Consider the following 27527-nt stretch of genomic DNA (forward strand, 5'->3'; position numbering starts at 1 on the left):
TTCGGCACAGTCATTGTGGGAGGCATATAAAGTCATGTTGAGGGGTGAGGTCCTCTCCTTGGTTGCGGGCAAGAAAAAGAAACACCAGGCAGAAGTGATTAGGGTAGAGGCTGAAGTGACAAGGTTAGAGGAACAGGTGGCTGAATCAGCCGCTCAGGAAGACCTTCATCTACTGAAGTTAAAACAGGACGAATATAATGGCCTCTCCAGGGAGAGAGCGAGTGCTCAAAACAATGCCGTACAATGTCGAATGTATGAACACGGGGACAAGGCCGGTAAGTTGATTGCTTAGTTGGAGCCTGGGGAGTGGACCTCTAGGTTGGTGCCTGAGCTAGAGGGGTCAGGATCCGATAGAATTACAGATCCGCAGGCAGTGGCAGATGAATTTTCTGCGCACTTGAAAGAAGTGTACACCACGTTTGGTAGATTTACAGAGGCCGAAAATGGTGAAATGATTAAGGATATCTGCATGCCGAGTTTATCTGAGGATAATAGGGAATATTTGGACTCAGCTTTTACTGACGATGAAGTCGCGCAGGCGATTAGAGGCATAAACTCTGGGAAGGCAACGGGTCCAAACAGGATACCAATAGAACTATACAAATTGAATGCCCATAAAATCGCTCCCCATATTCGTGCTATGTTCCTAAAGTAGGGTATATGGTCAGCTTCCTTACAACCAGCGGGTGGCAAACATTGTGGTCATTCACAAGGCGGGCAAGCCTAAGACGTCACCTTCCTCGTATAGGCCCATCTCACTTTTCAACGCTGAGCCTAAGATTTTGGCAAAATTGCTGGCCACCTGGCTGGTCAAGGTCGTCACCACCTTGGTACACCCCGATCAATCCGGCTTCATGCCAGGTCGCAGCACAGCCCTGAACCTGCGGAGATTACACAGGATCCTGGGTGACTCCCAACAGATACTGGAGCCGGCGGTACTGGTGTCCTTGGATGCCACCATGGCATTTGATAGGGTCGAATGGGCTTATTTGTTTGTGGTTTTGAATAAGCTGGGCTTTGGTCCAGAGTTTGTTGGTTGGGTTAAATTGTTGTATGCTACCCCCTTGGCCAGGGTGGTGGTAAATAATTGTAAATCAGCTGACTTTTCCCTCGGGAGGAGCAGGAGACAGGGTTGCCCGCTGTTTCCACTTCTTTTTGCTCTGGAGCCTTTGGCGGAATGGGTCCGATGGGACCGGTCTACATGTGGCTTGCGGTGGAGGACAGAGTGGGAGGATAACATTTCGCTTTACGCCGATGATATCCTGCTGTACCTCACCAATCCTAGGGCGTCCTTGATTAATTTTTTAGATGTCCTGTCCATATTTGGCAGATACTCAGGGTTTTCTATAAACTGGTCGAAATCAGTACTGTTTGTTTTATCGGGAAAGCCACCTGAGATTCCGCAGTCATGCCCTATAAAGATTGAGCCGTGGGATTCAAATATCTAGGAATATATATAACCCTGAACCCGAAGATGAGATATGCTAAAAATGTAGGACCCCCCTTGAGCCGGTTTAAAAACGATGTGGAGCGCTGGAAAGCTCTCCCACTATCATTGCTTGGGAGGGCGGTGCTATTCAAGATGATGGCATTGCCTCGGTTCATATATGCACTCCAGACCACCATGGACCCGGTGCCGGCCTCCTACTTTAAAGAGATTGAGACACTTCAACTGCAGCTCCTCTGGGACGGCAGACCTTGTATAGATTTTGTAAAATTAGTCCTCCCGTGGTATGATGGGGGTATCGGGCTACCAGATTTGAGGAAGTATTATTGGGCCTCACACCTTGCGGCGGTAAATAATATTGTCTATGGGCCCCTCGGGGACCCGGGGTATGGTATGGACCGTGGGCAGGCGCCGGGTGGAGATATATACTGAGCCTTATATGCCAGATCCGGGAGGTTCCCGCTGGTGGGTCCGAGAGCGCATGCCGTACATGTCTCGCACGCGGCTACCAGAAGTCTGGGATGGGAGGGAAAGTTGACGTTGGCCAACCCCCTGCTCTGCTATGAGAAGCTTGGGAGATTATGGAAATCTAAAGGATTTGACAGGTGGGACCTCATTGGAATTAGCCAGATCAGGAATGTGTGGAGTGTGGACAGTGTGCATACATTTGACTTTCTCAAACAACAACACAGTTTGAATGATAATGAACATTTTCGATACCGACAGATTAGACATGCCCTTCTCGCCCACGTACCTGGAGACACAGCGCTTCCGGAGGCTTCTCCTCTCAAAGACCGCGTACTAGACAGACACATCCCAGAAAAGACTATTTCCTAAATATATAGGAAGCTTGTAAATAACATGGATGACCCGCTAGGGCGCATTAGAGCATTGTGGGATGCAGACGGATTGGAATTAGATGATGAAGACTGGGTGGAGGCAGTCTCCTCTCCTAAAGTGGTTGCAGTTCAGATGAGGCTCAGATTGGTGCAGCTTAAGATCTTACATAGGACATATATTACAGGGCCTTGACCAGTGCACATGGGACGAGTGGTGAGCGGAGAGTGTAGAAGAGGGCGTGGAGCACTTTTATACATATCATTTGGCTTTGTGTGGAAATACAGATCTTCTGGACAAAGATACATGATGAGATGAAAGAAGTATTGGGGGAGGAGATACGACTGGAGGCCTGGAGATGTTTATTAAATGTGTGGGAACCCACAGGTCTGAACAGGAGTCTGAAACAATGGGTGACGTTGGTATGTATGGTGGCGAAACGGAATATTGCTCAGTTGTGGGGGGCTAGCCAGCTACCCCGAATTACTAAATGGGCGGAGGACTTAGACTGGTGTATGTTCAGGAAAAGGGCAGTATATGTGGCCAGGGGTTGCCCAGAGAAATGGGGGAAGGTATGGGGGGCATGGAATAGCTATCGCGGCGAGATATGTACGCCCCTGATGCGGCAAATGGTTACAGAAGCGCAGGAATCCCTGTGAGCCCAAATTTCTTTTCAGTGTTTATTGAATATTGTTCTATGTGACCCTGTACGAACGACAAGTGGACTCACACATTGATGCTGATTGTTATATCACCTGATGCTATTGTTTCTTTTTTGGTTCCTTACTCAATAAAAAGAGTTATAAAAAAAAGTGTCTGACTGAGCGAGGACCCCTGATGGACCCCTCTTGGGACGGAGAAACAATATGAGGTGAATTCACCAAGTCAGACCGAAGGTTCCCGGCAAGAAAGAAATTACTTCAGCAGATTCCAGGAGGGACTGGTGACACCAATGTCTTTCAGTTGATACAGCAGGGGCTCATGATTCACTGTGCCAAAAGCTGCTGAGAAATCAAGCAGGATGAGGGCAGCCTCTCTGCCCAGGCCAAGCTCCTGCATGATTTCCTCAGTGACCTTGATCAGGGCTATTTCCTGCGATGGCCACTGCGGAAGCTGAATTGAGTGGTGTCTTGATGATTATTAGTTTGAATGTGGCCAACCAACTGGGAATTCATGATAGTTTCTGCTACCTGTGCTGGTAGAGGTAAGCAGAAAATGGGGTAATAACTGCTAGGATCCTTGGGATCCAAGGTCATCTTTTTTAATAGAGGAAGCATAGAGGCTTTCTCCAAAATGGAAGGGAACTACCCATTTGTGAACATGAGATGGTAGATGGTTGTGAGCTGAGAGGCAATGGTTTCTTCTGCTACTAGTTTGGCCACCCTTGGAGGACGAGGATCCAGGGGGAGCCAGAAAGCTTGGCTCTCGGTGTGTTAGTAACATGTTCTATAAAAGGAACAGTGAACTCATTAATGGTTGATTGCTCTATAAGAGAGGTGGTAGGAGTACTATCAACAGCAGAGTGAGGGATGGAGGAAGAAAATATGTTGTAGACTGTTTCCACTTTGTCCAAAAAGAAGTTGTGCAAAGAGTTGTGAAATGATTGGTGACAGACAGCAATTATTAGAGGTATCTGTCGTTAATTTGGTCACAGTTTGAAAGAATTCTTTCATAGAGTGTTTTGCTTCCTCTATCTTTGTAGTGAAGTAGTAGGCCTTTCATTGAATAAGGGTTTTATAATTAGTCTTATCATGATAAAGTGACCTAATCTCATTCCTGTGTCCAAAAGAGCAACACAAACTCTTCCAGAGGGGTAATGTCACTTTTGCACCCCAGCCCATGAGCGGGGGTTATGTATTACCCTGCCTGTATGTATTAATTAAGGTTGAATGCTGTGTATGTGTGTTCTGTCTGGCTATGCTATAGCATTGTATGAGAAGGGTCAACCCTATTGTGACGTGAACAATGCTGAATAATGTACATGCTTGCTTCTCCAACTAACACATCTTCATAGTCACTTCATAAGACCTTGTCCAAGCATCAACAACAATCTCTGAAAGTCTGACTACACATCCACAATCTTTTTTTGGGTTTGCATACTCTTGTTCTTCAAGACTTGGCAGCATCTAACTAACAAAGAAGGGTTAAGAAAATTGTAAATTATGGATATTTCATCAAGTTCCAGTGTGTTCCAGCAGAGGCTTGCTTCACAAAGACTCAAACATTCTCAATTTCCTGTTCTCACTCAAGCTATGTCGCAAGGAATCTCCTTTCTCTTGGCCAGGAAGCAGTGGTTCTAATTTTTACAAACAGAGGACTGCCTGGTCATCGATTCACTAAGGGCCAGATGTACGACTGTTTTTTTGCAGTTGCAAAGGGGAAATCGCACTATTTGCAACAGAAAAATAGGTCTGCCCTATTTACAAACCCTATTTTGCAAGTCTATTACCGACTCACAAGATAAGTTTTGCAATTCGCTATTAGGAAGGGGGGTGCCTTCCTAATTGTGACTCTCACTTCAATGTGGAGTGGTGTGGCTCACTGGTTAGAGGCGGCAGACCCGTAAGCAGAGGACGGCCCGGGACCAGGGTTCGATTCCCGACGCGGCAGGGTCGTGGACCAGGGTCAGCGGGCTCGTTAATTCTCGCCTCGGTGCCTACTCCAGTCAGGGACCACACTCGGCAACTCTGGGCATTAGCTTGCCTCATCTTCACAACGGCCCCCCCAGACCGCCGGGGATGCTTGGTCGCACATTAGAGATACCAATTAGGGACCATCTCTCAGGGTGAGCCAGGACGGGTTCCCCAGCGGTCGAAGCGCGGAGATACTCCTCCGGGAGTCGATTCCTAGCGCTATATAAACCCGCAATTAAATTAAATTAAATTAAATGTAAGATTGTTTGGCGGCCGCAATTGCAGCTGCAAAAAACTCAGTTTGCCACTTTGTGACTGGAAATGAAGATATTTTTTAAGAATAGGCAGTGGGCCCACGGACCCCTGCCTACTCACAAAAAAACTTTTAATTTTTCTTTTTTAATTGCATCTCGTTTTCCTTTAAGGAAAATAGACTGCATTTAAAAATAAACTGCTTTATTTAAAAAGCGGTCACACACATGCTGGTCTGCTGACCCAGCAGGGCACCATCCCTGTGAGTGCTAGCCATTCCCAATGGGCTTGCAAATTGTAGCTGTCTCATGAATGTTAATGAGGCAGGCAATTTGTGACCCCATTAGGAATCGCAAACAGTGTCCGAGACACTGTTGCAATTCCAATTTGCGAGTTGCACATTGCGAGTCGCAAATCAACGCAATTTGAGACTCGAAAACTGGAAGGATCGTACACCTGGCCCTAAATTACCAGGGGTAGTGGAAGTAACATCCCATGCACTTTAACCCCAGAGACATAGCAGAAAGTGATGTCATAGAACCTCTGACCTGCTGTGATGTTTCCCTTTCTCAACTTTGCCTTTTGCATTACCTCTCCCTGGCATGTCTTTCTCACCTGAAACTGTCTCTTTCTCACCACACCTGTCTCCTCTTTATGTCTACTGCAACTTCCTCATTGATCTCCTTATAATATCTCCTGTCTTACTTTTTCACCTGTTCTGTCTCTTTTTCACATGTTTCATCTGATTCCCACATCACTTACTCTGGTACCTGTCTTTTTATCACCGGTCTCTGTCTAAATATCAGCCTTTCCTTTCATTTTTGTTAATCTTTCTAAACTGTACAACCACTCTGTCTCCCATTCCCCCTCGGTCACTTTAGGAACATACTCTTAATTGTCTCCCTTCTTTCACCTGTCACTGTCTCTCTTGGCCACCTCCATGCTTCTCTTAGTTGTGTTTCTACACTGTCTCGTTATCGCACCTCTCTATTACACCCATATTCCCTTCTCTCAGAGCTCTCTCTCCCATTGCCTCTCTCCACTGTCTCACCACCCTTTGTCTTCTTCTCTCTAAACAGGCTCTCTGTAGGTAGTCTCTAATCTGTATCACCACTCTCTTAGCTGCCACTTTATTACTTGTCTTACCTGTCCCTCTCTGAGCCGTATCTTTCTTTCAAGTCTCAACAACAGCCATCTACCTCTCAGCTGTCTGTCACCAGATATCTTCTTATTACTTGGATCAGACCTGTTGATTCCTCTCTTTCATTCTTAGATATCTCTTTCTCATCTGTATCTATCTATATCACAAATCTCATACTGTCAACATCTCTCACTGGTCTTCCTCTCTATCAAATCTATCTATCTAAAAATGTAAATGTAAATTGATACTTGTATAGCGCACTACTCACCCTCAAGGGTCTCAAGGCGCTTGTACGAAAACCGCAGTGGAACCCGTCCTGGCTTTCCCTGTGAGGCGTCCACTCCTGGGCACCTCCAGGGTGAAGGCCAGGCATCCTTAGTGTTGTGGGGGCCGTTGTGGAGATTAAGCAAGCTATTGCCCAGAGTTGCAGAGTGGGACTCTCTGATTAGAATAGGCACTGAGGCGAGAATTATCAGGTCAGTGGAATTTTGAGCCTAAGACCCGCCGAGGCGGTGAATTGAACCCTGGTACCGGGCTAGACCTCTGCACCAGGGTCTGCCGCTCTAACCATTGAGCCACACTTATCTATCTATCTATCTATCTATCTATCTATCTATCTATCTATCTATCTATCTATCTATCTATCTATCTATTAGTCTGTCTGTCTCTCTGTCTGTCTATCTGTTTGTCTGCCTCTCTACTTACCTCTCCTTTTCACCTGTTTCACCTGCGTTCACACCTGTCTGTTTCTCTGTCACACCTTTCACCGCTGTTTGATATCTCTTTAACCCCTCTCTCTCACAAACACACACCACAGCGTTTGTCTCTCAATCCCTAACCCTCTTCATAGTGGCCTCTTCCTGCTCTTTGTTTTGTTTTACCTCCTTTCCATTGAAAAGCTTTTTTCCCCTGTGCCCCCTCTCTCTTCCCTACTGTTTCCCGTCTTTCTTGCTCCCTGGTTAAACTGAATTGCAGCTATTTTTAAATCCAGATACTCCTGTACCTTTGTGAAATAAGCTATGGCTGGCTGTGAGTGTGCACGTTTTGGGATCTCTTTTAATGTCAGCTATACTTTGTCCGGGTTGTTGGTGTATCGCCCGCCAGGACCCTCTAAAGAGTTCAGGGGGGCACTGATTGAGGCAGTTAGCTCTCTGTCTTTGAAGCCTGACAATTTCAGCATTCTTGGTGATTTAAATCTTCATTTGGACAATCTGCATGATGCGGATATAGGTAATTTTCTAGCTGGCCTTTCTGCCCTTCAGCTGACTCAATTTGTTTCAGGCTCTACCCATCCTACAGGTCATTTGCTTGACCCAGTTTTTTCTAACCTTTCTGCTCTCACTGTGGGCACTCCTATCCCGATGAGCTGGACCGATCATTTCCTGGTTCCCATGACACTCCCGAGGGTAGAGCCCTCTCAAAGGGTGGCTCAGTAGATGATACTTAAATGTCCTTGGCACACACTGAACTGAGGCCAATTTCATACCCTCCTCGCCACGCATCCCCTCTGTATGCTGGATGACCCTGATGCAGGTAATAAAGCTCTAACTGACTGGGTTTGGTGGCCTTTTCATAAACACAGGGCCATTCAGAATGAAAATGGTTCTTTCTTTGCTGACAAAATAAGTAGTAGCAGCAATCCAGTGAAAAGTGTTTTTTCTATGCTAAAAGATCTCAAACCCGCAGGGTCTCCCACTGAACCCTTGATCTTGTCGGACCAGCAGTGCGAGGATCTGGCAATCTTTTTTATTAAGAAGGTGGATAACATCTGAACAACCTTCCCCCCTGCTTTGATCAGATCTGGCCCTATCCATAGACCTCTCTCTATTTCTACATGCGTACACTATGAATTAAGGTTAAATGTGGGTCCCATGCTGATCCTCTTAAGCCTGGTCCCTTTGTTTAAAAAAAACACTCTGTGGATGCCACCAAACTGGAGAATTTCCGGCCCATCTCTCTCTTGTCATGGGTGGCCAAGCACACCGAGTCCCATATCAACTCCTTTTTGACTAGACACCTAAAACGCAGCAACTTGCTTGATTCCTCTCAGAATGGTTTTCACCCAGGCCAGAGCATGGAGACTGCTTTCCTAGCTGTGTCGGAACACCTGAGAGCGGCTTTGGATGCCGGAGCACCTTAGCGTTAATTCTATTAGATCTCAGCACCACGTTTGACACGGTGTCCCATCAGATCCTGCTGCAACGGTTGGAGGAGGCTGACATCGAGGGCTTGGCCCTGGGTTGGTTCGCCTCCTTCCCTTCTGAGATAACCTTCCAGGTGTCGGCTCCCCCTTTTACCTACCAGTCACACGCCATCAAACAAGAGGTTCCTCAGGGTTCGGCTCTGAGCCCTACATTATTCAACCTATATGTTCAACCTTCAGCAGCAGTGGCTAGGAGTAGAGGACTTATGGTGGTATCGTTTGCTGATGATACTCAGCTGGTAGTAGCACTCTCTGAGGACTACATGCAGGATGCTCTTAAATTTAAGAGCGATCTTGCTGCCGTCGCAGGGTGGATGAGATCTTGCTAGTAGGGATAGATCCCGAGCTGTGGAGTGAGAGGTGGTGGCTGTCAACCTTGGGCTGTGCTCCTGCCCCCAAACAGGTGGTTAAAAACCTGGATGTATGGGTGGACTCAGCCCTCAGCTTTCAGGTCCAAACTAAAAAAGTTGCTGGGACCTACTTTGGTGTTATATGTGGGCCTAAACCACTGTTGTGCTTTTTTGATCCTATGGTCCAGAAGATTATCATCCAGGCATCCATCATGTCTAGGCTGGATTATGCCAGCTCTCTCTATCTTGGGGTGATTAAGGCAGAAATCCTTCATCGTCAAAGGGTCCGCTGGGGCTACCAGCCTACTTTGTGAGGAGCCATGTTCCTTCCCGAGTGTTCCAGCCACTTGTTTGTGCCCCATCAACATCTTAGCTAGGTGGGGCTTCCATGACATTTTGTCGGAGAGGCAGGCACCGAGATAATCAAAGGTTCCGACTCTTACCAAGGATGTCCCACCCAGCAGAGGGTTGCTTCTGTAGGACTTGTGGGAGTTAAATGCCATGAAGTTTTTAGAGTATTAATGACCAGCCCCCGGGTATCACAAAAGAGTTGGAACCTATTGAGTCATTCTAGTAACAGCCCAATTGTGTCAGCCCTGACTGGACACCTATGCATCAGAGGAGAACACCCATCTTCTGTAGTTCTTTTCAAAAGTTTGATGTCAGAAAGTCTGGGGTGGTTTCATGTCCCAGGTTTGGCCTCTGGGAAGACTGTTTGCATTTCCTTCCTCCCCCCCCTCATTCCAAGGGTGCAAAAGAAGATTTGGGAAAGATTGCATCTGTGATCTTGTTACCCCTCAATGGCTGTGACAATCCTGGTTCTTGAGCCTTCTACATATGTCAATTGTGCTTTTGTTCTCCTTCCAGTAAATCCTCCTCCCTTATAATAAACAGCCTCTCATCTTGGGCTATTTTCTGCCTTCATTTCATGGCTTGGCGATTGACAATCTAGAGTTACGCCCCAGGGTGTTCTAGAGATGCAACGTAAAACATTCATCAGTATAGGAGGTCATGTACTATGGCTTGGTATGTAAAACATTAGGGACATTTTTAATCCTGGTATCAGCAGAAGAAGAGTCCTTTATGTCCCAGGTCATAGGATCCCTTATTTTAATCTTGGATATCCATTGTGAGGGCATTTTTAACAGTTTTCCTCCTTTCACATTGGGGGCCAAATGGACAGTGGTACACAGTTTAGAGGGAGGCATGGGGAATCACGGACTGCATCTATCCATGCACATTCTGAATCTCTCTCTCTCTCTCTCTCTCTCTCTCTCTCTCTCTCTCTCTGTGTCTCTCTCTGTCTTTCTCTCTCTGTTGCTCTCTTTTCCCCCATCAACAAAGAAAAATGTTCACCCTCAATTCTAATTTCTAAATTCTAGTTGTGAAGGGTTATTTACTAGCAAACATGAATGTAATAATGGCCACTGCCCAAAGGTATTTGCAAGTGTGATAAATAGACCTTTTGTGACACCATTCTTGCAAGTTCCACTCAGCATTTACTCCTTCCTTGCATGACTTTTTCTGTTCCTTATTCTGCAGAGCACCCATTGTTTGATGCATTTAAGTACCACTGGTGTCTTTGTCCTTCAGATCCCACACTCGGTCTGCAGTGAGGAGTGCCTTCCTGGGTACAGAAGAGCAGGCAGGGAAGGACAGCCCGTTTGCTGCTTTGACTGTGTTCCATGTGCTCAGGGGGAAATCTCTGTCCCTGGTGAGTTTCAGAGCATGAAAATCTTTCGAGAAACTATTTAAACATGTATGTATTTCCTTGATTTGGCACACCCCTTGAAAAAACAAAAAAAAAATACATTGGGAAAAAATCTTTGCAAGTATTTGTACAAGCTGGCCACATGTGCAAGTGTGGTTGCTTACATAAGCAATAGTGTGGTTGCAAAGACGAAGGTTAATGCAGCACACATAGAAGGAGCAGAAAATGGGGAGAATTAAAGGAATTTCTCCTTGTTACACCACTTTTACTCCTTCCCTGGAAAGGAGTTAATTTTTGGCACTGCCTCAGATTCATGAATAATTGTATATATGGAGCAGTGTCAAAAAGCCATGGGTTTTGCATGGGGAAACCCACAGCAACACCTAAGACACAATTCTTGGACGCAGAGTACTGCCTTGTAGTAGGTCTGAATTTGTTCGTGGGGGAATGTTTAGTATGTAACCACATTAGGATTGTTGGAATGCTATGTATGTAACCACGTTAGGAATTCCGGCTATGTATTGTGGTTGGAGTGTGCGTTACCGAGGATTCAATCAGCTGTGTCAGCTGATGATCGTGATCGTGGAAAATTTTGAGGAGGATGAGGTGGAATGTGTGGCAGTTTTGGATGCTGTAGAGAATTGTGGTTCTTTTGTCTCAGAGGAGGATTGGAAGAAAGCTTGTTTGGATGATTTGGTGCTGTCTAGGGTTTTATCCTTTTGCAAAGGTTGTTGGCCTGAGATTAGAAATCTTTTTGGTGATCTTAGGAACTTTGCATTGGTTGCAGACGAAATTTCAGTGAGGGATGGTATTATTCTTAGTGGTGACAAGTTTGTCCCTCCATCCAGTTTGAGAAAGGTCATTATAAAAAAGGGACATGAGGGTCACTTAGGTGTAACTAAAACTTGCATGAAAATTAGACAACACTATTGGTGGCCGGGGTTAGAAGCACAGGTTAGAGGTTTGATTGATGGTTTTGAGGAGTGTTTGCTTTCTGATAAGCACTGGAAGATGACTACATTTTCGTTACATCCCACTGAATTCCCTGAGGAAGCTTGGATCAAGGTGGGGCTCGATTTTTCAGGGCCCTATTTAGTTCTTTCTGAGGAGTTCAGATATCTGATTCTTGCAGTGGTTTATCATTCTAAGTGGATGTATTATAAGTTTGTTGATGCCCCTAATACTGAAATCACTGCTTTGTTTTTAAGTAAGTTGTTTTTGGTGGAGGGGGCGCCTAGATGTTTAGTCACTGATAATGGAACGCATTTCGTGTCTGAGAGGATGTGTTCGTTTTTAGGATCCCTGGATATTAAACATCTGAAGGTTGCAAAGTATTCTCCCACTTCCAACGGTTTGGTTGAGCGTGGCAATAAAATCCTTAAAGAAGGGATCCAGGCGGCTATTGCTGCTGGGTTAGATGTTAGGTCGTTTTTAGAGCAGAAAGTATGGAATTATAATGTGTCTCCGCATTGCACCACTGGAGTTACTCCTTTTGAGTTACTTAGGGGTAGAAAAGTTAATTCTTTACTTCTGCCTTCTTGGCTAGCTAGTAAATCTGAAGGGAGGTTGCATTCTGTTCATTTACCAGAGGCTGTGGAGCGCAGTCAATATCGTATGAAGAAGAATTTTGACGAAAAGGGTTCTGTTGATGATGTTGATATAACTGTTGGTGACTGGGCGTTATGTAAGAAACCTTTTGCAGTTAGGAAAGGTGAGCCGCATTTCTATGATCCTGATAAGGTTTGTAAGTTCTCTAAAGGAGCTGTTTTTCTTAATGGGAGAGGTTGGTGGAATAAGAGACAGGTGGTTAGATTGAGAGAGGATCAAGCTGACTTAATTAGGAAAAGAAAGATGAGTTGTTGTCCTAGTGAATTGGAATGGACATTTTGGTTACAAGACCAGGGTGGCAGAAGTGTAAATGTGGCTCCAGCATCTAATGGTGTTCCTGATCCTAATGTTGCTGTTTCACGTGAAGGGGGTAATGCTGTGGGCAGTTCGGTTAGGAGTGGTCGCACTATTAGATTTTTTTTTTTTGTTTGTCCTCATTTCGCGACATATATGTTTAAGGTTTTACTCGGGAACCCATTCCATCCAAACATTTTATACCTTCACGACCCCTTATTGGTCTATCTGAGGAGGGGTGTTTCTCACATCCGTTGTTTTTAGGATTTGGGAGCTCCTGTGACCTTTACCATAATCAATAATTCTGGTTACGTGAGAATGAGCTAGCCTTCCTGGCTACTCGATGGGAATGATTCCAGTCTGAATTATTGTCTCCGCTTTAATCATAGGACTTTGTTTTTCGAGACCACATTCGCTCATTAAGAGTCCTGCTCCAAATTATAAAAGTTTTCCCAGATTTCCCAAAAATTAAACTTTTTACCCGGTTTCCCTTGTCTGTCATTTCTATTAGTTTTTATTACTGAGTTTAGCCAATCCCCATGCTGAGGCGGTGTTGGTTTAATCCAATTTATACAAATTTGACGTCTAGCCAGAAGTATCAGTACAAACAATAGGCTTTCTTGGTTTTTAGTTAACTTAACCAATTCGTTATTCAAGTCAATCCCAAAAATAATAAGAGTTATACTTACATTTACTTGTTTTCCCAGAACCAATGATATCATCTTACCCACTACTTTCCAGAAGGTGTCTATCATGGGGCAGTCTATAAACATATGTAGATCGTTTGCCCTTTCCAGTCCGCATTTTGGGCAAGCTTTGACGGTGGCACCTTTGAATTTAGATAATTTTTTAGGGGTCCAATATGCCCTTTGTATTGTAAAAAGATGATTTCTCTTCAGCGCGACTGGTTTTATGTGAGACCAACACTTTTCCAACGATTTTGTCCAAATGTTATATACATCTACATCTGGTATGTCATTTCTCTATAATGTATCTGGAATCTGTACATCTTCTTCTCCTGCTGTGATTAAAGCCCAGTACCAACTCGATATTTCCTTTTTTATTGGGGAGGATTTCAGCATTTCTTTCTCCATGTTTTCATTTCCTTCTTTTTTATCTGTGATCGATTTTGCCCAGCTTGTCAATTGATAGTACTTAAATTTGGACACTGTTTCATTTGTATTTATAGCTAACTGGTTCCAGGGGATTATGATACTTCCTGTCATCAGTTTACCCCATTTCACAATTCCATTTTCCTTTAAAGGGAGGGCCAAGGAGTCTTTTAAACATTCTGGAGTGCCTGGCGAATCCCAGATAGGGGCATGTGAGCTATAGTATGGTATGTTTAAGGTGCTTCTAACTTGGTACCATATTTTTGCTGCATTAATTAATATCTTCAGTTTTATTTTCTTGAAGAATTTTGGGTGTCCAAATTTATATAGGAAATGATCACACCTGTCAGTCATGATTTGCATATGTTCAGGGAGAAACTGGGAGGTCTTAAGAAGTGGTCTCATATTTTTAAATTGGAATGCCTTACAGTATTCAATAAGATCAGGACTTGCTATTCCCCCTTCATGTTTTCCTCTCCTTAGTTTTTTCCAAGATATCCTTGCTCCTTTCGATGACCAAATAAAACTTGTGATTTTTCCGTGTATCTTCTTCAAGGCATCTCTCTTGAATTCCAGTGGAATTGTATTAAATAGATAGGTGAATTTAGGCACAATAGGCATTTTAACTATATTTGATCTCCCCAGGAAACTAAGAGGTAGCCCATCCCATACTTGGAGTAATTTCGTGGTTTCAATGGCGATTCTATTCAGATTTATCTGTGGTATTTTTTCTATGTCTTTCACTAATGTGATACCTAAGTATTTTATTTTTTCTTTTGTATATGGATTGTTGATGGTTGTGTTCCAGCTCATAGCCTCGGTTTTTTCTTGATTTGTAAGGTATCCTGATACTGTTCCGAATTTGGTTATTGTGGACTCTATTGCAACCGAAGAGCTATTATAGTCATTTGTAAAAATCATCAAGTCGTCGGCATATAGTGCCACTTTTTTCGACCAATCCTGATGCTGAAATGGGGTTATTGTGGCATGATTTCTTAGCGAGACTGCAAGGGCTTCAATATATAAATTAAAAAGCAGGGGTGACAGTGGGCATCCTTGCCTTGTCCCTCTTTGTATGTCAATGTTGTTTGTGAGGTTCCCGTTGACTAATATTTTAGCCCTTGGTTTGGTATATATCTCTGCCACCATGTTGCCGAAATTTTCTCCTAGATTATATTTATTGATGACTCTGTTAAGGAATGACCAGTTTACTCTGTCAAACGCTTTGGCAGCGTCGAAAGTGATTATGGTTGGGGGAGGAGCTTCGCGGGCGACCAAGATGGCCGCGTAAGCCCGGAGCTCCGTGGACCGTCCGATCCACCGCAACTATCCTGCTTAAAATCCTGCCCCACATTGGTGGGACTGTAATGCTGACGGCCTGCTGAGGCGGGGACTGCAATCGGCTTCCAAATCGGTGACTCCTGAGCAAAGTTACGTCGAGCTGAACTCCGCTCCGGGACGGTGCCATTGTCCGTCCGGACTTCGCCACTTCGTCACTCCGCCCGATCGGACCACACGGGCCCTGCATGCCGGCTCCTTGGTGACGACACTCCGCATTGGTATTGCCCTCGTCGAGCTGATTGTGACTTTTTGATCCGGCCGGCTCTCGGCTGTGGATCCGGACCTGCGACCGCCTGTCCTTTGTTCTTGGGGACCCATCATGGCGGGCAGAGGCGATCCGGACAGGGCAACCAACAAAGGTGGTCGGGGCAAATCGCAATCACAGAACAACCGCATGGAGCGATATGTGACTCTTACGTCGCCGTCCACATCGGGGGCCATCTCCAAAGGGGCCCCAGTGACTGGCCCGCCGGACGGCTCGGATCTTACCCTAATAGACGTCATGGGCGCCATCACCAGTCTCCGTGCCGATTTACAGCAGCAGCATGAGACTCTGTCCCATAAAGTGGACTCCATGGCCATTGATATCTCCCTCATCAGGGCCGACTTGGGCAAGACAAATGATCGTGTGCGAGCACTTGACATCAAGACCACTAGTCTGACCTCGGATGTCTCTGAATTGCAGACCGAGGTCCGGAACCTGCGATCGACTGCCGATCTCTTCTCAAAGCGACTGGAGGATTTTGAAGGGCGAGCCAGGCGGCAGAACGTCCGGATAGTGGGGGTACCGGAGGGGTCCGAAAATGGCGCAGCGGACCTGTTTGTGGAAGAACTGGTCAAGACACATCTGGCGCCTACTGGACTGAGTAATTTCTTCTCCGTGGAACGTGCCCACCGTGTGCCAGGGGGGCCACCTAAAACGGGAGCGGCGCCGCGGCCAATTGTGGCGCGCCTTCTCAATTTTAGAGATCGGGATGCGATCCTCCAGGCATCCAGATCGCACGGGCCACTACACTACCAGAATGCGGAGGTGCATTTCTACCCGGATTTCACCAGGCTGGTTCAACGCCAACGGTTGAGCTACGCGGGAGTGAAGAGACGGCTCAGAGACATGGGTCTCAAGTACTCAATGCACTTCCCAGCGAAGCTCCGTGTGGAACTCAAGGGACGTGCCTATTTCTTTGACTATCCTGAGAATGTGAGCGAGTGGCTGGACACTGTAACGCCGGAGCGGGAAGATCAAGAGGAAGATGTCGGAGGCGCCTCGGGCGGAGCGGAGCGGCAAGAATGAACTGGGAGCTGAGGCTACCCCTGCCTTAGGGGACCGCCGGACTGGAGTTTTTGGTGCGATTATTCTCTCCTTCTTTTCATGGTGGGTGGCGGGACGACTTCACGGGGATTCCTTACTCCTCTGGGTCTTTTGTAGAGTAGTTAATGGGGCGACAGGCACACTGCTGGTTGGGGGGGCTTTTTAGTCTACTGCAGGGGTGCAGGGTGGGGGGTTGGTTGGGTACAGTTCTCTTTTGTTTTGTGTTTCTTTTTCTTTCTCTTTTGTGGCGAATGGACAATGGCGATCCTGGACTTTATTTGATGCAAGTGTCTTTGGGTGATGGGCGGGGCGGGAGGTGGAGGGATGAGGGGTAGAGTATTGAAAATTCTTAGTTGGAATGTTAACGGGTTGGGTGATTGCATCAAAAGAGGGGTGGTTATACAATTGATTAAACGGCATATGCCAGACGTTGTACTTCTTCAGGAGACGCACTTGGTGGGCAACGCCTGCAAAGCCCTTAATCGCAAAGGGTACAAAATGGTGGTGCATTCGGGGTTCTCTTCCGGCTCCAGGGGGGCGGGTATTCTTGTGCGTGCATCCCTTCCTTTAGAGATAGACACCACCTTGATTGATGACAGGGGGAGGTACGCCGCAGTGGCTGGTAGATGGGAAGGGCGTTCCCTCACGTTGTTGTCCGTGTACGTCCCCCCAGGGCTTCAGTCTAGTACTTTTCATGACCTTGGTGGTGCCATCTTGTCTATGCCGGCTGGTCGTTTGATAGTGGGGGGTGACTTTAACTCGGTCTGCTCTGGTCTCCTTGATCGCCAGCCGCCTCGCGATTTACGTGGGCAACAGACGTGGCTGCCGTCCTTCCTTGAGTCTACTGGGCTGGTGGACGCGTGGCGGCTTTTGCACCCCACGCTCCCTCAGTTTTCTTTCCTGTCAGGAGCGCACGGAAGTCTCTCGCGTATCGACTATGTCCTTACGTTGGCCTCGGATGCGCTTGCCGTGTCCGAGGCCCGATTTCTTGCGCGGGGCATATCCGACCACTCCCCGTTGTGGGTCTCCTTTGACTTTGGGGTGACTCTGTCGGAGCGCCCAGCGGCAGTCAATCCATGGTATTTCCGCGATTTCAAGACCCGCTCTCTCCTGGCCAAGTCCATTGACCTTTACTTCTCCGAGAATGTGGGCTCGGTGGAGTCGGCCGTTACACTGTGGGAGGCTTTTAAGACGGTGCTCCGGGGAGAGGCCCAGGCCCTTATCGCTGCCACCCGTCGTGATAGAGACTCCGCTATGCTGACTATTGAGCAGGAAGTGCTACGCCTTGAAGCTCAACTGGGATCCAGCCCGGACCCCTCGGTCCTACACAATCTCTCGCTGAAACAAGCCGAGTATCATGCCCTGGCCACTAATGCCGCTCTGGTCCTGGCCAAGGAACAACGAGGTCGCATTTACGACGTGGGCGACAAGGCCGGGAAACTGTTGGCTTGGCTTGACAAAAGAGAGATGGCCAGCCGGGTGGTGCCAGAACTCCTTGGCGACAACGGTGCGATCCTTACGGATCCCAGCGCCATAGTGGACTCCTTTGCAGACTACTTTCGGGGGGTCTATGAGTCTGCCTCGGACTTTTCGGAGGCGGACTCGACGGCCTTCCTCTCCGGTATCGACCTGCCCAGTCTTTCCGAGGAAGAACGGGAGGACCTGGATAGGGACATTACCGCGGACGAAGTTGATCTGGCGCTCCGTTCACTTAATTCTGGTAAGGCCTCTGGGCCTAACGGTATACCAGTGGAACTCTATAAAATCCGCTCGGACGCAGTCTCCCCGCACCTCCGTAAGATGTTTCTGGAGTCCTTTGAGAGAGGCTCTCTCCCCCAGGACCAGCGATTGGCCACCATTGTGGTCATCCACAAGGAGGGCAAACCGCGAGACGTCTGTCGCTCTTATCGTCCTATTTCCCTCCTTAACGCGGAGCCCAAGGTCCTTGCCAAACTCTTGGCTAATCGTTTGATTGGTGTCATTGGCGATCTCGTACACCCTGATCAATCTGGGTTCATCCCCCACCGTAATACTGCCCTGAACTTACGCCGTCTTCATGGGGTCATGGCCCGGGCCCATACTCTTGCAGAGCCGGCTGTGTTGGCGTCCTTGGATGCCACTATGGCCTTCGACTCGCTCGAGTGGCCCTACTTATGGGCGGTTCTGGCCAAGCTCGGGTTTGGACCCGTCTTCGTTAGCTGGGTGAAGCTACTGTATGCGGACCCGATGGCCAATGTCACAGTTAATGGCCGCCTATCGGCGCCATTTCCCCTACGTCGCGGCACCAGACAGGGTTGTCCCCTGTCCCCCCTACTGTTTGCCTTGGCTCTCGAACCTCTTGCAGCGTTGTTGCGTTCACATCCCGACTTGAGGGGAATTACATGGACCCCTGGCTTTGAAGACAGGGTCTCTTTGTACGCTGACGACATACTGCTGTACCTGTCTTCACCTGGCAGGTCCTTGATTGTGGCCTGTGACGTTGTCAATCTCTTTGGACGGTACTCTGGCCTGGTTATCAACTGGGCCAAGTCCTCTCTATACGTCCTCAAAGGAGATACCCCACGCCTGCCTAGGGGCTGCGGCATTCAGATCGCTTCGCGCGGTTTCAAATACCTGGGTATATACATCTCCGGTAATGCTAAGCTTCGGTACGACAACAACCTCCTCCCCCCTCTTCAGCGACTACGACGTGATGTAGACAGTTGGCGTCATTTGCCACTCTCCCTTCTTGGCCGTGCCGCCCTTTTCAAGATGATGGCCCTGCCCAGATTCCTGTACGCACTACAAAACGCGCAAGACCCTGTTCCGGCCCGCTACTTTCGTGAGATCGAAGGCCTTCTTCGTATCCTCCTCTGGGAGGGTCGCCCCCGTGTCGCCCTCCACAAACTCACGCTTCCTTGGTACGATGGGGGCATCGCCCTCCCCGACATGCGCCGGTACTATTGGTCGGCGCAGCTAGCGGCCCTGAACCATGGGTTCTTCGGCCCAGCGGTCAACCCCGGCTACGCCATGGATAGGTGGCTGACGGGCGGCGGTAATTACTACCGCGCCCTATACTCCAAATCTCTTGACCGCAAGTTAACGGGACCCACCCGAACGGCGGTTCGCACCTGGAAAGCGGTTACCAAGGCGCAGGGATGGCAGGGCAGGCTCACGAGGTTCACTCCCCTTTTTGACTCCGACATCCTGGGCAGACTGTGGCACACCAAGGGCTTTGATAGGTGGGACCTCATTGGCATTAGTAGGGTTGAAGACATGCTCTCTAGGGGTGTGATTAAGACCTTCCCCCAGTTGCAAACTGAGTACCAGCTGGGCGCGACGGAGTTCTTCCGTTATGCGCAGCTGAGACACGCGCTGGTCTCGGCCTCCCCGCCGGATGGCGTCATTCCTGAAAGTTCCCCGCTGGAGGATAGGGTCCTGGATGGGCATATGCCAGACAGTGCAATTTCCCTCTCATACAAGAAGTTGATCAATACACGCACAGACCTCCTCCTTGGATTGAGAGAACAATGGGTGGCCGATGGCCTTGAGTTGGACGACGAGGATTGGCAGAGTGCGGTTTCCTCTCCCAAGGAGGTTGCCATTTCTTCCCGTCTTCGCCTCGTACAGTTTAAGGTCCTGCACCGGGTGTACGTGACTGGGCCCCGATTGCTGCGTATGGGTTTTTCACCTGACGGCCTCTGCCGCAGGGGCTGTGGGGCCGTTGCCACTTTCCTGCATATCCTTTGGGATTGCCCGGTGATCGCCTCCTATTGGAGGAGGGTCCACCGAGTGATGGCGAAGGTTACTGGCGTGGCTTCCCAGGCGGAGGCCCGTCGATGCCTCTTGAATGTATGGGAACCGACCGACCACAACGTTGCACAAACTAGGTGGGTAACCCTGGGGAACATGGTGGCGAAGAGGGACATAGCCCAGCGGTGGGGTGCGACTGAGGCCCCTCTATTAGTGCAGTGGAAGGCCAACATGGACTGGTGTATGTGTAGGGAAAGGACAGTCTATGTGGCCAGGGGGAAACCTCGATCTTGGATGAAAATTTGGGGCGCTTGGAACGAATATAGGGGGGAGGTGTGTTTACCGCCTGAACCAGTAGCTCTACAAGATACCGAATTTCCCTAGCCTGTAACACCAACTGAGATTTACTATGACCCTTCCTCCTGATGTCTTCCCTCACCCCCCTCCTTCCCATTCTGATATCTGACCTTCCTGAATGTTATCCTGCCCTATTCCCTGCCCATCCCTGACACCAAGCGTCACGTTTTATGTATAGCCACTTCGCGCCTCGGGCGCCTGTTGTTGTTTTTCTATTATAAAATTAACCTTTTAATGATGATGATTTCACTGTCTGACACTATTTACCTCCTTTACTCTGGCTGCCTCGCCTCCGGGATGTCAGGCTGAATAGCTGTGTGTTCTGGTCTCAATAAAGGTTTTCAAAAATTTAAAAAAAAAAAAAAAAAGAAAGTGATTATGGTTAGTGGTACTTTTTCTGCGATGGCTATATCTATTGCGGCAAAAAGTTTGTGTGTGATTTCTTGTATTTGCCTACCCTTTATGAAGCCTTTTTGATCAGGATTTATCAGTTTAGTCATTATCACTGCTAGTCTTTTCGCCATGACCTGCATATAAATTTTGTAATCACAATTAAGCAGTGAGATGGGTCTGTATGACTCACATATTGCTGAGTGTTTTCCTGGCTTTAAAATAATGCTAATTGTTGCTTCGTTCCAGGAATCTGGGATTTTTTCTCTTTTTGTATATTTTAGATTTAGTAATTCTGTTAATGGTGACGCCAGAGAGTCTCTTAAAATCTGGTAGAACTCATTTGGTAAGGTGTCCGGGCCAGCTGCTTTACCTTTTTTTAGGCCTTTTATGATGGTTCTAACCTCTTCTACTGTGATATCTTTATTTAGCTCTTCTTTTTCCATTTCGGTTAGTTGTGGAAGGGGTATATGTTCTAGGTACTTCTGGATCTGTTCCTCTGTGGGATTTACATCCTCCTTATATAAATTAGAGAAAAACTTCACAAATTCCTGCATTATTATGGAGTCCTCAGTTTCGTTTATATTATTTCGTTGAATGCAGATTATTTTGTTTCTAGTTTGCTCTTTTTTCGTCTTCCAGGCCAACAGTTTTCCACATCCTTCTCCATATTCATGATTAGATAACTTACTGGCTTCCCATCTAGTCTTTACTTTATTTTCCAGGAGATTTACCAGTCTTTCCTTTAGTTCTTGCCTTTGTTTCTCCTTTGATTCTTTTACATCTGGAGTAGCGTCCACCATTATCTTGAGATCAAGTTCTTTAATATCACTTTCCATACCTCCAATTTCCAATTTTGCAGTCCTGGCTCTGTGTGAACCCAAACTTAATAACTTGCCTCTAATAACCGCTTTATATGTGTCCCAGATATTTTGTTTTGATGTACCAGTTTGGTTTTCCTTAAAAAAATTGGCTGTTGTTGTCTCCAGTTCTTCTGCTGCCTGTGGATCTAGTAATATTGTGCGGTCTACCGTCCATCTTGATTGTACATTATTTTTCGTTATTTGCATGGTTAGTTGTACCGCCGAGTGATCAGATAGATGTTCTGGTAAATGTTCTATGTTCTTGGCTTTGTCTCGCAATGTACCATTTATTAAGAAGCAGTCAATTCGTGATCTATGACCAAGTTTTTTATTGTTAAAAGTGTAGGGATATTTTTGTCTCCTTTCTCTCTCCACATATCCAGCAAACCCAGGTCATTTTTATAATTACCTAGCCATTCTCTCATTTTTTGGGAGATTTGACTGTTTCCCTGGGGGATGTCTGTCTAGGCTCGGATCTATTAAAATATTGTAATCTCTACCTAATATTATCGGGGCAGTTGTTGACAGTAGTTCTGTTTACAGTTTTTTTAGGGGGGGTGGGTCATCTATATTTGGGCCATAATACCCTGCCAAGGTATATGAATTTTCGTATATTCTTACCTTAATAAAAGCCCATCTTCCCTTGTTATCAACTGATTTGTGCTCAATTTAGGCTTTAAGTGTTTTTTTAAGAATTATTATTATGCCTTTGATATTGCATTCTTGATTTGTGCAAACATAGGTGTCAACCCATTTCAGATTCTTCATTATTTGTTCCCATTCCGTACTTAGGAGGTGCGTCTCTTGTCAAGTCAAGTCAAGTCTTGTAGGATAATTATCTCGCTGTCTACTTCCTTCAGATATTCAAGAATCCTTCTCCTTCTGCTAGGTGTCCTGAGTCCATTAACATTCCAAGAGAGTACCTTGAATTGTTTATATTTTGTCGCCATTCCTGTTATGAGCATCGGGGGGCATATTATCAAGCCTGTGCGCTAAAATTATCGCCGCTTTATCGGCCGAAAACGGCCGATAAAGCGGCGATAATGGGCTTGATAATATGCTCTATCGAATTCCAATCGAAGCACATGTTAGATGTGAAGACATCTAACATGGGCTTCGATTGGAATTCCACAGAGCATATTATCAAGCCCATTATCGCCGCTTTATCGGCCGTTTTCGGCCGATAAAGCGGCGATAATTTTAGCGCACAGGCTTGATAATATGCCCCCTTGTTTTTTCCGTGTTCTATGGGTCCCAATAATTCCTTTTACTGTGAGCGCTGAGGAAATTTTTTCAATCTTTTTCCCTATTTTGCTCCCCACCCGTGCATTCTTTTTATGAGATATTTGCGTTTTTTTGTGGGGTTCATTGTTTACCACCCTGACGAAGCCTCCCTTCTTCTTTTGGTATTCTTCGCCCTATTCGAGCTCGTTACTTCACCTAGATTTTGTGATATTCATCTTGCATGGGGTTCTGTTTCAGTTCGTAGTTGATCTTTTATTTGCTCAATAATGGTTTCTACCTCTCTGGGGTCTCTGATGTTGTGCATCTTATTTTTCCACATTATCCTTAATGCGGCAGGAAATTTCATCTGGACATTGGCTCCAAGAGATTTTAGTTCCTGCATATGTTGTCCTAACTCCCACTGTCTGTCTTGGGTAGTCTTTGATATGTCTGAGCGAATCCTGAAGGACCAGTTGTCCTCTTTCAAACTACCCTGTTTTAGACCTTCACTAAGTAGTCTTTCTTTCAGTGTATATGTTTTAAAGTTTATCAGGATTTTTCTCGGTGTCTTCCTGTCTTTGTTTTTCCTGAAAGGGTCGCGGTGTACCCTCTGTATGTCGTCAGTAATATTGACTTCCTTGGACCATAAGAAATGTTTTTCAAAAAGAGAGACAATACATTTTTTAATGTCCGTACCCTCCATATTCTCCGGCACGTTAAGGACCCTTAGGTTATTCCTTCTCGCCTGGTTTTCAAGCGATTCCATTTTCTCGCTCATGCTTCTTTCATTTTCTCTGAGTTTTCTTATTTCTTTCTGGTTTGTGTCAACTCTCTTACTGAGATTCTCCACCACTGATTCGACTATGGCAACTCTTTCTCCGAGGGCGTTCATTTTTTGGTCTAAAACCTCGCATACCTCTTGTATCTTGCTCTGATTAGCCTCCGAGACTGAGAATATCTCTCTCATTTCTCCTAGGACTTTGTCCATGAATTTTTCCAAGAGCTTCTCTGTTTGTTCTACCATGTAAGAAGGTTCTGTTGTCACTAGCTTTTCATGCTGTGGTATGCTAGTACTAGAGGTAGTAGGCATGTTTGTATCTCTCGCCTCCTCCATTTGTGAGTCTTTGAGGATTACTGGTTCTTGTTTCTTTCCCTGAGATTTTTCACTCCCTTTAGTTCCGTTAATTATTTTAGGGGTGACAGGGGTAGCAGGGGGTACAGTGCGTATAGTGGGTATAGTGGTGCAGATTGGGTTCGTGTTTATGCTTGTGACCGGGGAGATATTTTTATCTCGGGGATTAGGGTGACTAAGAGTAGTTGAGAGTTTACGCCCTACTTGAACTTGCTGCTGTACTTTGAAGAAGGATCTGAGAGAGGGAGTAACTTTAATTATCTGCTTTGTCTGATTTTTTGCTTTAATGTTTTTGTCCTTTTTTTGCTGTGATTTGGCAGTTTGCTTTCTTTTTGTAACCTTAGGTATAACCGGTATAACAGTTTGTTTGGTTGGGAGTACTTGTTTGGAGAACTGCCTATTTCTTAAGCAGTAGCTGGACCTTCGCTTGTTCCCCGCTCCGCCCTCTACTTCTTCAGTCGAGTTTTCCTTGCTCCTAGCTCCTGGTTCTGAGTCCGGTTTAAGTGACTTCTCCACTACTTCAGGAGTACCTGATATGATTAGGTCCGTTTCTGTTTCAACCTCAAAGTCTCTCTCTTTTTCTTTCTCCCTCTCTCCTTTCTCTCCTCTAATTACACTGCTACTCTCTATGACCCTGTCCCCTCCACACCCCACAAGTAAATCCAGCACAGTTACTCCCTCACCTCCGGCCCCCCCCTGTACCTTGCTCATGGATTCCTGTTGTCCCAAAGTCCTGGTGAGCAGCCTTCTCTTTTCCACGATCTCGAAATCCTCTTTGCATTCTTCCTTGCAGCGTGTAATCTTTGCGTCTGATTTTGCCGCGAATACTCGATTCAGTATGAGCTCAGCAGTGCCTCTCCCCCGGGATTGCGCTTGTTTCGCTTGTTTGGGTTTCAGGAGAGGTGCTTCTTCCGCGTTGCCGCTGCTGTGTCTATTGCTGCCGCTTTTGCCCCGGAAGAGGAAGGACAATCTTGCTGCTGCGCACAGGCAACCTCTGCTGGCTTCCGACGCTGCTGCCCAGATACCACCGTATACAGCTCCGTATGCTGCTCGAGGGGACTCAGAATCCCGTGCGCCCATTCTCATAAAGAGAGGTAACTGTAATAATTGTAGTTAGATCAACTACTGTTTGTTTAGCTGTTCCTTGTCATGTCTGTGTGTGGCGAGTGCGGAGCTCACAGCCGGAGACTCCTATCCGGCCGCCATCTTCCTCCTGCTAACCGGAGGGACCTATTAGATTGTATTAGATTGCCAGCTAGGTATGAGAATTTGTTACTTACTGAAATTTTTGGTTAACTTTTGCTTATATTCCATGTATTATTTTTCTTGTTTTTTCTTTTTTTTGTCGTTTTTTTGTTTTACATATTAAAGGGGGAGGTGTTGTAGTGGGTCTGAATTGGTTCGTGGGGAAAGTTTAGTATGTAACCACGTTAGGATTGTTGGAATGCTATGTATGTAACCACGTTAGGAATGCCGGCTATGTATTGTGGTTGGAGTGTGCGTTACCGAGGATTCGATCAGCTGTGTCAGTTGATGATCGTGATCCAAGGGAACGTACTAGTCCGCACTGTGGCTGAAGATCTTGTTTCTAATAAATAAGATTTGAGTTTTAATCCAACCTGTGTTTCCTCGGATTTCATCCTGTTACATGCCTGAAAGAGGGCCATATTTACGAGGCCGTGTAAAGCTTTGTCTGGATTTGTAAATAAAGGCCGGCACTGAAGCATAAAAAAGTGACACTCCGGTGGCACTAGGGGCTTGTAAATATGCCCCAGAGCTGTCCGTATCCGGAACAGAGACAAGTCGGTGCCTGCACTCCTCCTTACTACATTCTTCTAGATCGACTGACCCGCCCTTCTACATGCTTCAGGCACTCCATTCGGGATCTCCACCACCCTGGAGCTTCCCTATTCACTTCACAAAGGTTTTCCTTGCTAATTAAGATCCGTTGAGACGTTGACCCACCGACCCACGGATTTCGGATTTTCCCCAACAGCATTGTGGATTTTGTAAGGAGGAGGAAGGTGGCCCAGAGACAAAGTCATTAAGCTTCAAATGTATCCCAAAAAATATTATCCTTTATTGTAGATGTTGTTAAAATTGGACATCAGCCAACGCGTTTCATTCCGAATGGAACTTCGTCAGGGCTTAGGTATAATAATCTCAATCCAATCATTCTAAATTTGTGGGTCAATAATTCCCAAGGTCAACAACAGGTAAACAGGGTCCGCTAGTTATAGAAGTGTTCGGCTTGTCAATAGTAGAATCGTCCAAGCTTGGTGGCCCAAAGAATTGGCCCAAGTTACGATTCTTAAGAGTCCCACAATCATCCAAATCACAAGGCCCAAAAAATTGGCCAAATCTTCCACATCCACATGAACGTAGTAACGTGCAGGATGATAATTCTCAGCGTCCTGTATTTTCCAAGGCCAATGTAGTGGCCAAAATTCCCAGTCGATGCCGACGTGCTGGAAAAAAGTCCCTCGTCCGGAAATTCGAACCATTATGGATTTCATTATCACTTACTCTTAAATAGACCAGCCGGGTCGGAATTATCACCGGTGGAGAGATTCCTCTGTGACATCAACGTTTCCTTGACAGCCCTGAAGAAGTCACGGAATACTTTCCATTGTGAAGAAACACATGTTGGCTGGTTGTCCTTCCTATTGAGATTAAAACTATAAACATTTACTATTCAAGTGAACTTTAAGTACAACTCTTCAAATGCTCGAAACTTCAACAAACATTGTTTTTACTGTATAAACGTGTGCCCTTGACTTGGTTTTTCATGCCCCAGAGTCTGTTCCAGGCAATTCTACAAAGAGTATTGGTGGGGAGTCAATTGATTACTGTGGAACCAGACAGCCCTTGCATTTTACTAGACTATCTAACTATTATGGTGGATATTCAGAATTCATGTTCTGGAAACAATAAATTACTAAGAAGATGAAAGATGACTCAAAAAAACATCAACAATTGTATGCCTTTCTGCTCAATCTTGGTCCTTATTAGAAATCTGGCTATTGAGAATGCTTTGTAATTCCATTCTTGAGCCTGTAAGGGCAAATATTCATTTTTATTTTTATGGCTTTATTTTTTGTATGCACAAAGTTACATGTTTTACTAAAACACGAGAGGGAGCTCAATACTAACAGAATAAAATTGATTGTATGAAGTAGATTGAATAAATAATGCATTAAAGATACTGAGATATATGCATTGGTGCACATAGCTAATGTGCTTAGTTCTTTTTTTTATATTCCAAGAGATGTTATAGAATAGGAGAGGTTCAAAATATGTTAAATTTCTTGGTTAAGGCTCTTTACATTTTAAAGTAAGGAAACAAAACGTCAATGAATCAGACTAAAATCATCCTCTAAATTACTCAATTGCTCTGGAATCATTATATTTCACAAAACTTTGTAACATGTTAAGATGATCAGTCTTCTTAATGAAATATTTGCCAGCAAATAGCTAGCCTAATATTGCACCTGTCAACTGTGTGTCTCTTTCTTACCACTGCACAAAGTTTATTTTAACAATATCAAATTATTTTATACAATTTTGTTTCAAAACAATGATTATTCCCCA

General features: G+C 46.0%; 1 protein-coding gene across 1 annotated transcript in view; it reads left to right on the top strand.

The window, feature by feature from the left end:
- The window catches only part of LOC147693305 (extracellular calcium-sensing receptor-like), a 77159-nt gene that overhangs the window by 37359 nt on the left and 12273 nt on the right, over positions 1 to 27527 (top strand). Inside the window, exon 6 of the mRNA XM_086935916.1 lies at positions 10457 to 10570. Within this exon, the coding sequence (XP_086792042.1) occupies positions 10457 to 10570 (114 nt within the window). The remainder of the gene's footprint in view (positions 1 to 10456; positions 10571 to 27527) is intronic.

Source organism: Lissotriton vulgaris, chromosome 8 (genome assembly GCF_964263255.1).
Source record: "Lissotriton vulgaris chromosome 8, aLisVul1.2, whole genome shotgun sequence".
In the NCBI taxonomy this organism is placed as follows: domain Eukaryota; kingdom Metazoa; phylum Chordata; class Amphibia; order Caudata; family Salamandridae; genus Lissotriton; species Lissotriton vulgaris.